This window comes from Ursus arctos, unplaced genomic scaffold (assembly GCF_023065955.2).
Source record: "Ursus arctos isolate Adak ecotype North America unplaced genomic scaffold, UrsArc2.0 scaffold_12, whole genome shotgun sequence".
NCBI classification, from domain to species: domain Eukaryota; kingdom Metazoa; phylum Chordata; class Mammalia; order Carnivora; family Ursidae; genus Ursus; species Ursus arctos.
This window is the reverse complement of record NW_026622786.1, coordinates 32824894-32840890: the sequence shown is the minus strand read 5'-3', so window position 1 is coordinate 32840890 and position 15997 is coordinate 32824894. Positions and strand designations below refer to the sequence as shown.

At 38.7% G+C, this 15997-nt stretch overlaps 1 protein-coding gene across 2 annotated transcripts in view; it reads right to left on the bottom strand.

Annotated features, from left to right (window-relative positions):
- GTF2B (general transcription factor IIB) overlaps positions 1–9699 on the bottom strand; it is a 34642-nt gene extending 24943 nt beyond the window's left edge. Inside the window, exons 1-3 of one of the 2 annotated variants that reach the window (XM_057310503.1) lie at positions 7632–8301; positions 7183–7330; positions 2397–2503 (exon numbers count right to left, since the gene is read on the bottom strand). In XM_057310503.1, the coding sequence (XP_057166486.1) occupies positions 2397–2503; positions 7183–7199 (124 nt within the window). In that variant the 5' untranslated portion in view covers positions 7200–7330; positions 7632–8301. Of the gene's footprint in view, positions 1–2396; positions 2504–7182 lie in introns of both variants that reach the window. The other variant, XM_026497663.4, reaches the window with a different exon arrangement.
- Positions 9700–15997: the final 6298 nt, after the last annotated feature.

Below are 15997 nucleotides of genomic sequence, written 5' to 3'. Positions count from 1 at the left end.
ACCTGAAATTTGCCTGGACTTTTACCTGACTATTAATGTTGCTCCCAAAGCCCTCCACTCTTCAAGCAACTGTTGTTGCAGAGAGGCTAATCGTCTCAAATAAGTTTATTTTTTCTGCATATGTTTCTTCAGCTACCATGATCAAACACGAATTAATTAACCCATCATTGGTAAATGGTTTTCCCTGCACGGGCTACAAATAAGCCACTCAGAAACTTCCTTTAACTGCAGCCTTATTTTTATTCTTCAATTTTTGTGAAGAAATTCTGCTGTGATAAGATACTCCACTTTACATTCTCTAAGTTTTCTGATCATTGTTTTTACTGAGTTGGTATGATGAGTGCTTATCCCGTAATGTCAAAGGTTACTGTATTCTTTTAGCAGGGCTACAGTACCACTGCCTAATAAATACAGTGCTTTGCCATCTAATTCAGTAACAAAATAACCCACACTCCACTGTACCTTAAAAGCATGACTTTCAAAGTTCACTCTTTTTCTTTTTGTTTTGACACAACAGGTATGCGATAGTAACAAAATAAAATGTTGCAGTAGGGAGACCGGCTTTGTACTCAAGATGCTGAGGAGTTTTAACTGCATTGCTGGGATTTATAGTGCACTGGGCAGCAGTATGACGTCAGGGGAGCACCACATCTGGTTTCTGTTGCAACTACTAAGTCCTGCTGTCATAATATGAAAGCAGTCATAGACGATAGATACCAAGCAAGCGTGGCTGTGTCCAGAAAAAACTATGTATGGATACTAAAGTTTGAATTTGGTTATTATTTTCGTATGTCCCCAAATATTATTCTTTTGATTTTTTTCAACCATTTAAAAATGTAAGAGCAATTCTGAGCAGACAGGTCATATATAAAACAGATGGTGGGTCACACTATGCCTACCTCACACTGAGTGAACTCATTTTACTACGAAAGGCAATCTAGGATAGAAATCTGACTCCCTGCAGACAGTGGAGCTTCACAGTCACACTAAACTTCAGCTTCTCATCTCTAAAACGAAGATATTAGTACTCACCTCAAAGGTTTCTCTGAGGATAAACTGGGTGAATATGTAAATCATTTAAAACAGTGTCCAGCATATACAAGCTGTTAATATTGCTTACTGAGTAGAATCCAATTAATTGTAAGTGGATTTTAGTTCCTATTAGTGACGCTGTAGGACTTAAAACTCCCACTGGAGGTCTGAGGCGAACAGCTTACTTGGATATTACAGATGTCCTCTAAGTAAGACGATTCCACAATATATCACCACCAATGTTTCTGTTATACGTCCCATAACCCTACAAGCACTTTCATTTCTAAGTATCTCAAACGGCTATTACTCCTTTTCTCAGGTGCCAGCTGCAACCCCACCATAACAATTTTTGAACAGACCATCTCTACTCAAAATTTGGCTACGTATCTGGATAAGTGAGCAAGTAGGAACAAAATGAAAATTTTAAGCAGTATTTGTGACAATAATAATTTTGTACTAGAAATTCATCAATAAATCATTCTATATAAGTGATTAGATCTGTTAACTAAAAGGCCCTGGATGAAACGCAGTCCAGGTATACCTTTAGTACCCTAAAACAAATCTCGTTTAAATACCTAAAAGCCACAGAAGTTGGATTAAATTTATTCATTTTTTTAAAAAGACTTATTTATTTTTAGAGAGACAGAGAGAGAGAGAGAGAGCAGGGGCAGAGGAGGAGGGACAGGGACGAAGAATCTCAAGCACACTCCACACTGAGCACAGAGCCTGATGTGGGGTAGGATCCCACAACCCTGAGATCATGACCTGAGCTGAAACCAAGAGTCAGATGCTTAACTGACTGGGCCACCCAGGCGCACCTTATTATTTCATATACACAATGTCACTACCACCACCACCCCACCCCCATCAAATATTTAAGACTAAGGACTCAGCAGGGGCACCTGAGTGGCTCAGTCAGTTAAGCGTCTGCCTTTGGCTCAGGTCATGATCTTGGGGTCCTACGATCATCGAGCCCTGCGTTGCTCTGCTCAGTGGGCAGTCTGCTTCTCCCTCTCCCTCTGTGCTCATGCACTCTCTCTCTTGCTCTCTCTCAAGTAAATAAATTAAATCTTAAAAAAAAAAAAGAAAGAAAAGACTAAGGACTGAGGGCCTTTTCTTTTGGATTGGCTGTCTCAATTTTAAATATTCCTTTATACCCCACATTATGAAATATATACATTTGTATAGACAATAAAATATGGTATCTCTGATTTTACTTTTTTTTTTCCCCTAATTCTTTTTGTTAGTTGTATAATAAGAATTACCTGTAGGGGGAAAAAACCAAAATGTATTCATGAAAAGAAACTTGGGAAATATACAAAAGCAAAGTATCCAAAATAGTGATTTCAATTAAAACTGCTCACCTACAACGAGGCCACATTCGGGACAGATCATATCACCAGCTCTGTAGTCCTCCACTAAAATCGCATCTGGATGGTTTGGACACGTAACTCTTGGAAGAGCATCCAAGCTAAACGGGGGGAAAAAAAAGAATTTTTTTATATTCTCCCAACCAACATGTAACAAAGTAGTCTTTCGGGGGCAAGGCGAGGAGGGGTACAGGAAGGTTTTGAACACTTTACCAATACTACACATGTATAATACACTTAAGCTAAATCTTCAAAGTAAACATCTCAGGTAACTTTTAATTCCAGCTAGTACTTAACAGATAGATTCCATTAGAATTGTTTTTTCTAAGAACAGTTACTGGTTTGCAGACATGGAAGGCTTTAAAAACCTAAATGGAAAGTCTTTTTTCTCTTAACAAGTAGGCTACTAAGGTTTTTTAAAATCTTGATTAGCATAGAAATGACTAGCTACCACAATAACCTGTGATATTAACATATAATCGTCTGGTTTGTGTGACTTACCACTTATTTCTCTGGTCACAGAATAAATTTCAAGTCTCGGTTTTTTTTCTACTTGCTGGATATTTTAGTAATAGATTTAAAATAGTACACCGAAGCTAACAGGTAGATAGAGGAGGGTGGTTGATGTGCCTCTGCTGAACTTAGGACTTGAGGATTTCATTTAGTCCAAAAAATGAGTTTGCTACCATTCAAGAAATGGTTTCAAAAGCTACTTTTTAATCTACTTGTGATAGTACTAATGTGCTCAATTATTCTATTTTGAAAATAAAGCTGTTTGGGGAAGACACATCAATCTTAAGTGACACAAAAGAATCAGTTTTAAAAAGCAACAAAGAGGGGTGCCTGGCGGGCTCAGTGGGGAGATCACCTGACTCTTGATCTCAGGGTTGTGAGTTCAAGCCCCACACTGGACACAAAGTTTATTTTAAAAAAATAATTAAAAATAAAATAAAAATCAACAAAGATATTTAACACAGATTTAGTAGTTATTTCTCTCACAATCTTAAGTGTTTAGTATCATGGAAAATAAGCCCCCTTCAAAAGTTCACTCGAAATACTACAGCACAAGGTTATGTTATGGCCATCACAAATATACATTTAAGGGCGCCTAGGTGGCTCAATGGGTCAAGTATCTGCCTTCAGTTCAGGTCATGATCCCAGGGTCTTGAGACCGAGCCCCTCGTCTCCCTCTCCCCCTGCCCCTGGTTCATTCTCACTCACTCTCTCACTCTCACATGCATGTGCTCTTTCTTTAATAAGTAAAATCTTTAAAAAACAAAACAAAAACCCACAAATATACATTTAAAAGACATCATTAACTATTCTTACAGTAAGTAAGCAGGTATTTGTGGTTTTGGATAAATTTTCTAATGTCAGCAAATATAATGCAGAATGTTAACTCTCAACATAGGTGATTCCCACTGAAAAACTGATAAAATAACCCACATTTCCAAAATGTATATATTTAAGTTAACCAAAACATATCTTGGATCTTTTCATTGGGAAAATGGGGGAATAGAGAGTTGTTTTATAGTCGTGCTTACTCCATAAACTCCTATTAGGGAAATATTTTAATAAATTATGACAAATAAATTAAGAAGTTAGTATAAATTATGAATAATAGGTTGAAATAAAGGAAAATCTTAGCAGAGGGGCGCCTGGGTGGCTCAGTCGTTGAGCGTCTGCCTTTGGCTCAGGGCGTGATCCCGGAGATCTGGGATCAAGCCCCGCATCAGGCTCCTCCGCTGGGAGCCTGCTTCTTCCTCTCCCACTCCCCCTGCTTGTGTTCCCTCTCTCGCTGGCTGTCTCTCTGTCAAATAAATAAATAAAATCTTAAAAAAAAAAAAAAAAAAAAAGGAAAATCTTAGCAGAATAACAGTAATTACAAATAGGCAGCCATATGGCACACAGCATACAAAGATAAGGACTAATATATTTTGCACTATTAAAAAGTAGAACATCTTGTGTATGTATATAAATGATATGTAAATAATCTCAAAGATACACTAAAAATAGGTTAGGGTTTTTTTTTTTTTTTAAGATTTTATTTATTTGAGAAAAAGTGTGGGGGAGAGGGAGAGAGAATCTGAAGCACACTCCACACTGAGCTCGATCCCACAACAAGGGAGATTATGACCTGAGCCAAAACCAAGAGTCAGATGCTTAACCAACTGAGCCACCCAGGCGTCCCTAGAGATTTTATACAGAACTGGAAAAAATATGAATTAAAGTTATGCAGTAACAAAGATGACTCTCAAAGTGCTGATCAAAAGAAACCAGACATAGAGGAAAACACAGGCCATTTATATAAACTTTAAAGTGGGCAAAAGAAATCTATCGTGTTAGAAGTTGAGATGTGGTTATCTTTGGAAAGGGGGTAATGGCTGAGGTCACAAGAAGGCTTCCAGGATGCTAGTGGTATTTAACTTCTTGACCTGGGTGCTAGTAGATATATGTGCTTATTTTGTAACTGAACTGTACACTTAAAATGTGTGTGCTAACTTCACGAAAAAGGTAAAAAGCAAGGTAGCAAACAGTGTTTACAACAGACCTTGGTAGAAGAAGAGGTTAGCACTGTTTGTTAAACATGCTTGTTAAACCACAGAATCTTCAGGAAAACACCAAGAAACTGGCTGCGATGGCTGCTCTGGGGGAGAATTAGATGGCTAAGATGCTTTTCACTTTTCTTCTTGTTTTTGCACTATTTTTGTGTCTTACCTATCCAAAACAAAATGAATCACAATAAAGTAGTCAACTTTAATCAGAATACCCACAGGAGTAATACAAAAGAGGAACCATGAGCATAGGGTGGTGGGGGAAGTAAAGGTGAGAAATGAAAGGGAAAGAATGGAGTAAACAACAATAAATGACATTAAAACAATTCAGAGTCCCCAAGGAGCCAGATAAACCCAAATCTCACTTTATAGCTATCACTTATTGGGTGCCTGCTGTGTGTCTAGTGCTACATATATATTATTAATCTTCAACGCAACCCTGCAAAATAAGGGTTATTTCCCTTCTAAAGATTAAGCTCAGAGAATGATTAGCCTGAAATTACAAAATAGTGGTGGAGTTTAGATTTGAACTCACAACATTTGTGCTTTTCAGTGAAAACACCAAGTGGTTTCATAACCTAGTAACTATATCCTCCTCAGGGGAAAAAAAGCTAAAGGCAGAAATACTAACATTTACCTTTGTTCTCACTGGTAGAAAAACTCAAGATGGACAAGTGCAATGACACATATATTTAAGACCTGGACGTGTCCAGAAAAAAATTATTTCAAAGATTATTTTTTAACAAATGAAAATAAAGGCACACAAAGGAAAGTGTATTCTTCCGGTAAAGAATCTATCACATGAACTTACTATATTTAACCGCTACAAATTTTTCTTACAAACACAATTTCCTGTCCTATTATATGGAAAAGCTGTGCCCAACATGACCACATTTACCTTTCAGATCTACTGCCATGAGAGAACTTAAGTCGTATTTAGGAGTCTTTGGGTAGCTGAAGTTTTCCACTTACCTACAAGGAAGCCTTTCCCAACAGAGCCACACCCAGATAGAATGATTGAGCATTCAATCATAGAATTACAATCAGTAAACAAGAGTGTCATTGGCTTTAAGAGTTGTTTCCAAGTTGTTTTAGCTAACGCTGCCTCCCCCAACAATTTTTTTTTTTTTTTAAGTACAGTAACATAAAGCAGTAAGTCTTAGGAGTAACCGCAAAACGGCCTGGACTTCTCCAGTTTGCTATTTTGTGATAATGGCTTTCATTGGGAATTCAATTCCACACATGATAAACAAATTCACAAAAATTATGCCAGAGTTACCTCTCAGAAGCTACAGAACTAAGTTGATACTTTTAATATACTATGAGTTAACTAGAGGCCAATTGTGTGATAACAGGAAACAGATAAGAGATTCTACACTTTGTTCTAACACTAACCTTGGAAAAGTCAACACTGGCATGACTCAGTTTACACTAATGCAGAAATACTAATATCTACCTCATAGTGGTAATGAGAGACATAATTAGGGTCTACAAGCATTTTTCAGATCACAGGATTAAAGGCTGCCTCTAAGGGCACTGCATGCATTTCCTGTAGATATGAGTACATCACATTTAAAAAATATATTAGAGAGCGACTTCCCAGCATATGTAAGTAATTTTCTGCAGGCAAGATTTTCTTCAGGAGTATGCAGAAGACATTTGTAAAAAAATAAATAAATAAACCTCTTAGAAGGGAACTTATCAACTCTTCGGAAATGCTCTAGCTTCCATTTCAGAAGGCCTCTGGGATGGTGATAATCAGTTTCTATCAAGCTGACGTCCCTAACTTTCTAGCTGTCAGATCGATAAGGGCCTGGAACTAACCCTTTCCCGCACTTTGGAAAGGATCATGGGCTGGTTGAGCCACAGCTGTAAAAACCAGCGTAGAAAAAATTTACAAAAAAAAAAAACAAAAACGGTTAAAAATACCCAAAAAAGACGCGAAACCAGGGGCTGGGGACACAAGGGCCCCCACAGGGTGGTGCCTGGGAGAGGAAACAAGCCAGGACGTTGGAGTGGTGACGCCGACGGCTCGGTACCCCCTGCGACACCCCTGACAGCCCTGCCGTCTGGAAGTGCCTTTGTCCGGGTCGGCCAGCCAGTCCGCCGCCTCTCCCCGCACCTCCGGAGCGCTTTGCCCGACGCGGCAGCCCCGGTGGCCGCCTAACAACTCTGGCACTCTCGGCCCGCCCCTTAGCTAGCCGGGCTCGGCCGGACATACTAACCGGCTGGTAGACGCCATCTTCACGGCCACTGCGGTCCCAGCTAGAAGCCACAACAGACGCCCCAAGAACAGGAAGAGACTGTGGCGGTGAGACGCTCCAAGACGGGCTTTTATAGGCGAGCCGCCCACGCAGTCGTAATAGGGCGCGGCTACGGGTCGGGAGAACGGCCAAGAAAAGTGAGATTCTGTACGCCACGTGCTTTGCGTTTTCTTATTTTCCTATTCCGTTTCTGTGGTTTGCTCTGTTGCTGAGCGAATCAACAAAATTACCTAGAAAAATTCTCAAGGTAACTCTACAAACGGGCTACACCAGCAATACCCTCAACTAGACTGAGTTAAAATACAAAGACAACCCGGCCTTCGTGGTGGGGGGCAAAGCCCACATTCCCGAGGGTTTCCTACCCCCTCCCAGCCTGGAGTCAGTTACGCCAGTTTGAGCGCAATACTTACTTTTTCAGAGGGGCGATTCCACTTAAGGAATTCGGAATAAAAGGAGAAATTCACTTAGGTCAGCCAGAACAGGTGTCAGTGCAGACTCTGTCAGCAGCTAGCAAGCTGTTTCTTCTTAGGCACGTTCCTTCTCCTTTCGGTGCAAGGGGTAATAGTATCTGTTTTGCATACCCTTTTAGAACTGGCAGGAGATGAAACAAAACCTTGTGAGAGCACTCTGCACCCCTGAGGCAGGGAGATGTGGGCCCTATCCTAATTTTTTTTCATGGCCTTTGAAAACTTGGTTGATAACCGAAGTACAGAGAACTTAGTAGAATGTTTGATACCTCAAAAGGACCCTCGATTTATTAATTAGCCAAACTAACGTCAGAATAGTAATAATAATAACACCACCACCACCAATCTGCTGCAAATAAACCAACCTTGACCCTGTGGGAATCAGAGGAAAGAGGGTGCTCCAGGTTTCTATGGGGATGAGGACTTAGAATATAGTGGCTGCTTTGTTCACTTGGGCTTGGGACTTAAATGCCACTGAGCCCTCATTGTTTTCTTGAAAGGTGGGAAAGGTCCGCTTCCTCAGAAAGAACAAGGAGTGTAAGAAGCAGAAGTTTAGGAATTGAAATCCGTCTGGAGATGGGAGAGTTTTTTTCTTTTCTTTTCTTTTTCCAGTCTTCCAATCTGTAATTCTGTAATTTAAAAACGACTACTTGACTGTACTTTGGCTGGTGGGGGGTGGGAGGTGGGGGTTCTCCCTTAATATCTGGAAAACTTTCAGAAATGCCCGTTCACTTCAGCTGCGCCAAATGCAACCAGAAAAGGGCTTGGGGGTGCTCCACCCCATTGGGGCAGGAAGTTTTTATAGATAGAGCACCTTGACCTTTGAGAAAAGGGGGGAGAGGAGGAGGAGGGCAACTAGACACCTCTGAAAGATCAAGAATAAGGACCTACCACCTAATGGTTTACGGTAGGCATTCAGTAATGTTTGCAGAAGAAAGAATTCAGAGAAGTTGAAACCCCAGAGGAAAAAAGCTGGGCAACCTGTTAAATTACTTCTGCCCCCACCTGGAGGGTTGCTTATCTGTCACAAGCTAGTTAGGATTTCTTTTATATTAAAATAGAAGTAATTTAGGTAGGCCAGTCTTTTTCTTTTATTTGTATAGCACTGGCAAATTATATAGCATTTTCATCAACGTTTATCCCATTTAATCTTTACATCTGATCCTGAGATTAGAAAACACAACACAACACACACACACACACACACACACACACACACATATGCACACAGAGTTGGGGGTTTATCACATAGGAATCAATGACCCAGACCAGCAGTTACCAAAACTTCTGGTTTGCCAGTATCATCATTTCTATTTAACTTAAATATGTGAATGAATTAAGTAAAATAATTCATTCAAATCAATTATTTAAATTAACTCATCTTTTTTTAACTTAAACATTTATCTTAAAAGTTCACATTACGACTGTGAAATCAAAATTGATGTGCTAGTTATAGTTCTTTGAAAATATAAAATGCTTTACATACCTAATAAATGATGTTTTACAAGTTTGTGATCCACCTAGATATATTTTTTTAAATCTATTGAGGTATTACATACCACAGAATTCACCTGTTTAGAAGCCAATGACTTTCAGTAATTTAAAGGGTTTTTTTTAAGATTTTATTTTTAAGTAATTTCTACACCCAGTGTGGAGCTTGAATCCACAACCCCAAGATCAAGAGTCACATGCTCTACTGACTGAGCCAACCAGGCACCCCTTTAGTTATTTTACCAAGTTGTGTATACATCCCTAATCCAGTTTTAGCATTTTCCGTCATCCCAATAAGAGCACTCATGCCCAGGGGCGCTGGGTGGCTCAGTCGGTAAGCATCTGCCTTTGGCTCAGGTCATAATCCTGGGGTCCTGGGATTAAGCCCCACATCGGGCTCCCTGCTCAGTGGGGAGCCTGCTTCTCCCTCTCCTCCCTGCTCTTGCTCTCTCTCTCTTGCTATCTCTGTCTCTCTCTCATATAAATAAATGAAATCTTAAAAAAAAAAAAAAAAGCACTCATGCCCATGGACAGTTAATGTGAAGTCCACCTCCGGCCCCAGAATCACTTCTCTGGACTTTTCATGTAAATGGAATCATATAATATGTTGTCTATTGTGTCTGGCTTCTTTTACTTGGCATATGTCGTGGGGGTTCATTAAATCTATCTTGTGGCCTCACTTTTGGAAACATTGATATTTAAGTGTCTGTTATGGTGACATTGTTTTGAGAAAATGACATTTTCCTAACCTGAGCAAGGTTTGACAAATATTTGTTTGGAAATTATATGACATATTCTGCTAGACTAGGAAGAATGGAGGATTCAGTGAAATGTATGGCCAGATCTGACTTGGACTCTCGGAACTGGGATGAAATGCCTAGAACAGTAGATAAGCCTCATGAGCCTGGTGGCTAATGTGATATGTATTACTTCTAGAAATGTGAGGGTTTTTTTAATTTTTCAAAATTTTTATCATATATGAAGATGTTCAAGCACACTAGAAATTAGAGGGTATAATGTAATGAATCTTCATTTACTTCTCTTCCTGATTAAACAAGTATCAAGATTTTGCCACATTTGTATCATGTATCCTTTTCTTCCTCTATGTCTCCCCTTGCTAAAGCATTTTATTTTATTTTATTTTATTTGTTTTTTGTTTTGTTTTGTTTTTAAGTAAGCTCCACGCCCAACATCAGGCCTGAACTTATGACCCGAGATGAGGAGTCGTATGCTCCACTGACTGAGCCAGGCAGGCGCCCCTAAAGCATTTTTAAAACAAATCCCATCTATCACCTTAACTCATGCATATTTTAGTGTGCCAGTCTAAAAAATATGGATTTGTAAACCTTTCAAAATATAACAGTATAATACTTCCTATATTACCAATGATATCTTTTCATACTGAGTTTTCAGTCGGTGGTCGTCCTGGGCCTGCTTTGTGGTGGTTTGGTTTCATCAGACGGAACAGGAAGACCCTGCTGAAGGTGGCAGGAGCCAGAGAGGGAAAAGGAGGGCCCCACGTGGAACTGCGAGAACTGAGGTCCTTCTGCATCAGGCCATCTGGTAGGTACCGCACACTTATTAGGGTATCTCATTCTTGGTTATCACATCAGGCAAGGTATTATTACTCTCCTACAGGCTTAGAGAAGTTGAGTAGGTCAAGCACTCGGACTCGCACGATAAGTTAGTGGTGGAGGTAGAATTCCAAACACGAAACACCTGACTCTAAACTTTTCCCTCTTCTATGCAAGCCAACTGTGAAACTGATCCTGCAGGACTGTATTCTGAGGCCCAAAGTACTGTGCGCTGGGAAATATGGATCATCTTTGTAGAGGCATTCACTGTCCTTTTGACTCTTTAATAAAGACAAAGTCTTCTTTAAATTCAGATAGAAGTAGAAATAAAAACTAATAATCATGAAATTAAGAATAGCAACATATACTCATAGAGTACTTGCTATATGCCAGGTACTATTTTAAGGCTTTGCATATATTAACTCACTTAATCTTTCCGACAACTCTATGAGCTGGATACTATTCTTGTCCCCATTTAAGAGATAGGGAAATTGATGGTTAAGACTAACCTGAAATCACACAGCTAGTAAATGGCAGAGCTGGAATTTGAACCCTGGCAATTTGGCATCAGAGTCCATGCAGTACGCCTCCTAATAGAAATTCAGTGTACAGAAATTCAGTTTACAGACTTTAAGATCAGGGAATGGATTCAACAAGCAATGTACCTGCCGCAATCATGTGGGCTTGATTTTATGCAACAGCTGTGCTCTAAAATATTCTGATCAGCTGTCTGCATAAGGATACTTGTGTTGGTCAGACCGTGTGCTTCCCTACACTCAAATGTGCCTGGCTCATCTCCCATTGCTAAATGTACTTGCATATGTGGTCCTGAATTTAACTTTTCAATTTGTTTGTTGATTTATGTGACATCTTTTATTCCCCGGTATTGGCAGCTAGCTTGTCCTCCACTTGAGAATAAAGCTAGCTTTTCACTGAGAAAAGCCAGTAGCTTCTCCACATGCTAGGAAGTAGAATTTAGGCTTAAAACATTAATAATATATAAATAGAAAATATTAACTGTCAGTTATCCCTTACAGGATCAGAGAGGAAGACTGCTAGAAATTAATTCACTTTTTAATTCAATGCTCAGTGAGCAGTTTTCTTTTAAACTTCTAAATTACTCTGATAAGGGACGCCTGGGTGCCTCAGTAGGCGAAGCATTTGCTTTCAGCTCAGGTCATGATCCCAGGGTCCTGGGATCGAGCCCTATGTCGGGCTTTCTGCTCAGCGGGGAGCCTGCTTCTCCCTCTCCCTCTGCCTGCCACCCCCTGCCCCCGCTTGTGCTCTCTCTCTCTGTCAAATAAATAAGCAAAATCTTTAAAAAAACAATAAATCACCTGATAAAAGCAAAACAAAAAAATAACTCTAAAAGGTTCATATTAATAGCCTAATAACTATTAAAATTAATATTTTCCAAAAAGATATCATTTGGCATTAAGCATGTGACATCAAAAGTTACACTGCACTGTTTAGTGCTATTTTATTCTAGGTCTTAAAACTAATATTGCTCCCAAATACCAACTGTCTCATTTTATAATAAAAAATATGGGAAATTGATATATGAGATTATAATTTCCTAAAAGATTTTTTAAGCACATTTACCACAGTGTAGATAAGATTCACGTCTAAAGTTCTCTTAATGGTTTTTGAGTACCCTCATGAACTATTGGGGGAAAATGAGAACATGAAACATGTTCATGTGACCTATTACTTGACACTTTCTTAAAGACTAAATTTTAACATTAGATATTCACTGTTTCCATGCTAAAAAAATCACATGCTAAAAACTTTATTGTAGAAAATAAGTACCTATTTTCAAATCTCATGTGATTTGAGCATTAAATGAAAACTCTGAAAGTATTAGTTATAAAGGATAACCACGTGACGAGAATATATAAAATTGCTCCTCTCATTACAGTCATGCACTGCTCACTATTATTAATTGATACAACCTTTTAGAAAGCAATTTGGCATTAGTCTCTTGAGCCAATAAGTCCACTTCTGAGAACCAGAGAAAGGAAATCATCTAAACTATGGGACCCTATGTTCATGAAGATGTCCATTGCAATGTTATTTATAACAATATAAGATTGGAAGCAAGATAAATGCTTCAAATAGGAAGATTGTAGCTTTGGTGATAACACTATAAAACAGGAAGCGATCTTTATCTTTGAAATAGGGGAGCGATATACAGACAGTCCCTTAAGTCTTAGTGCAATTTAAGTGGTAAAACCAATGCATGTACCGAAGACCTGTTCTAAGCAATGCTTGACCACAGCCCATTCTGTTATTTCAGGTGCTTGAAAGGAAGCTGCAGTGAGCTCACTGAGAGCTGAGTCATCAAATGCTCCTCCAACCTTTGTGACTAATCATTTACACACAGACGACACCCAATAAATGTTGGTTTGTGTGAGTTATTGGTTGAATGAACGAAATAATATATTTAAAATATCACTATTCTGACTGTTCTTCACAATAATTAGACCAAATTAGTGAGGTTTACCAAGAGGGTTTTCCCATTTATGGATTTTCCTTTTTCTTTTCTTTTTTTTTTTTTTTGCTTCCTTTGTGCTTTCTCCCTTCTACAAAACTGTCCATTATACCAGCTCACTCTAGCTATTTTTTTTTATTTTAATGATTTTTTATTATATTATGTTAGTCACCATACAGTACATCCCTGGTTTCTGATGTAAAGTTCGATGATTCATTAGTTGCGTATAACACCCAGTGCACCATGCAATACGTGCCCTCCTTACTACCCATCACCGGTCTATCCCATTCCCCCACCCCCCTCCCCTCTGAAGCCCTCAGTTTGTTTCTCAGAGTCCATAGTCTCTCATGCTATTTTCTGACCTTTCCTACCTAGCATTTTACTCCTTCACATTAATGAGATGAAAGGACCCTGCCCCACACTTGCAAAGTCAAGCATTTGCCACCCGCTGTTCTACCACTGATCTTAGTCAAGATGGGTAGTCTGCTCAATGCCTCGTGTTGGGACAGCACAAGAGTCCCTGCTCTCATTACTGGTATTATTAGCATCTGAGTACTAACAGCGTACTCACTGCTAACCCAGGTCTCTTAATGACTGTGACAGTAAGATAAGCAATTCCCAAACAGAGCTTAATAGAGGGGATATTTGGTACACCATCGGTTATAAAGAATGCTTTTCCTGGGGTGGCTTTTTTCAAGTTAAAGAAAAAACAAAGTAAATTTGAATGTAGCTTTTTAATTAAAACGACAGAGCTCACAATGGGTTAGCCATCTTCCACTGTCTTAATGACTTTATGCTATGGCACTGGCATCAAGGTGCAGCATAAAAACTGCGTAACAAGCCCATGTTGCTTTTCGCATTCATCTGTTCTGAACACTCAGGTTAACTTTGCAGACTCCCATCAAATGCTCGCTTCTAGCAGGTCTGGATTATCACCTTTCCTCTTTCAGTCCTGTAAGCTCTTGCCGTATTCTTACATTAGTGTTGATTTTGCAAACGAGGGTTTGTTTGTATCTTTCTGCTTTCTTTTCTGTTATGTGGAAACTAATGTTAAAAAAAAAAAAAAGATGCCCCACAAACCCAAGGTCACGAGTTTGATTTTACAATAGAAATCCTGAGAATTTCCCACCAAACTAAATGGTCACACATCTCTGCATTTAAAATAACTAGACGTGTTTGATTCTTTCAAATAGTCATAAAATTGTTCCAGGGCAACGTATTAGCTACACTAAATGAGAATTAAAGTGAAGTTAATGAGAATTTAGGTATGGCTTGCTTTCAAACTACTAAACTACACTGTGATAGATCATACTTTTAAGTACTTTTATTTAGAACTCAAAAGTATTTGGATCTATTAATGGAAATGTACTTTTCCATTTAATTGTAAATCCTGATTATGAAATTTAAAAGAGAGAAGGATTACGTGACTTCTTAAGATCAGTTGTCAAGCACTGTAGACAGCTACTCCCATTTCCTGAACAAAAGGTGATGCTTGAAAACAGCAAGGAGGGGGGCACCATACCACACTGGTGGTCATTCAGTCCCTCAAACTTCCCAAACTCCCTCCCACCTCAGCACTTTGGCCAAAAGATGGCGCTGTTTACAGCTCAGGTGACACTGCGATATTGCAATTGCATAAGCACTGGACCTGTTTCAAATATTAAACAAATTTTTAATTTGGGGAAATTAAAAGTATTTAACATTCTGACTAGATATCATAATTTATTTAACTATACCACCAATAATGGAGGGATTGGATTTTTCCTTTTTTTTTTTTTGGTATTATGAACAATGCTGTCATGAACATTCTTGTTCATATTTATGAGTGAATGTTTACCTGTTAAAAGAACATAAAATACCTGTTCTTCTGAAGCTATTCCAAAAAGTAGAAATGGAGGGAAAACTTCTAAACTCATTCTATGAGGCCAGAATTACCTTGATTCCAAAACCAGACAAAGACCCCACTAAAAAAGAATTATAGACCAATATCCCTAATGAACATGGATACAAATATTCTCAACAAGATACTAGCAAATAGAATCCAACAGTACATTAAAAGGATTATTCACCAAGATCGAGTGGGATTTATTCCTGGGCTTCAGGGATGGTTCAATATCTACAAAACAATCAATGTGATAGACCACATTAATAAAAGAAAGGATGAGAACTATAGGCTCCTCTCAATAGATGCAGAAAAAGCATTTGACAAAATACAGCATACTTTCTTGGTAAAAACCCTCAAAAAGTGGGAATAGGAGGAACATACCTTAATATCATAAAGGCCATATATGAAAGACCCACAGCTAGTATCATCCTCAATGGGGAAAAACTGAGAGCTTTTCCCCGAAGGTCAGGAACATGAAGGGGTGTTCACTCTCACCACTGTTATTCAACATAGTACTGGAAATCCTAGCCTCAGTAACCAGACAGCACAAAGAAATAAAATGCATCCAAATCAGCAAGAAAAAAGTCAAACTTTCACTCTTCACACATGACATGATACTGTATGTAGAAAACCTGAAAGACTCCACCAAAAAATTACTAGAACTGATACATGAATTCAGCAAAGTCGCAGGATACAAAACCAACATACAGAAATCTGTTGTATTTCATACACCAATAATAAAGCAGAAAGAGAAATTAAGGAATTCATCCATTTACAATTGCATCTAAAACCCTAAGTAAGATACCTAGGAATAAACCTAACCAAAGAGGTAAATATGTGTATACTGAAAATTATAGAACACTTATGA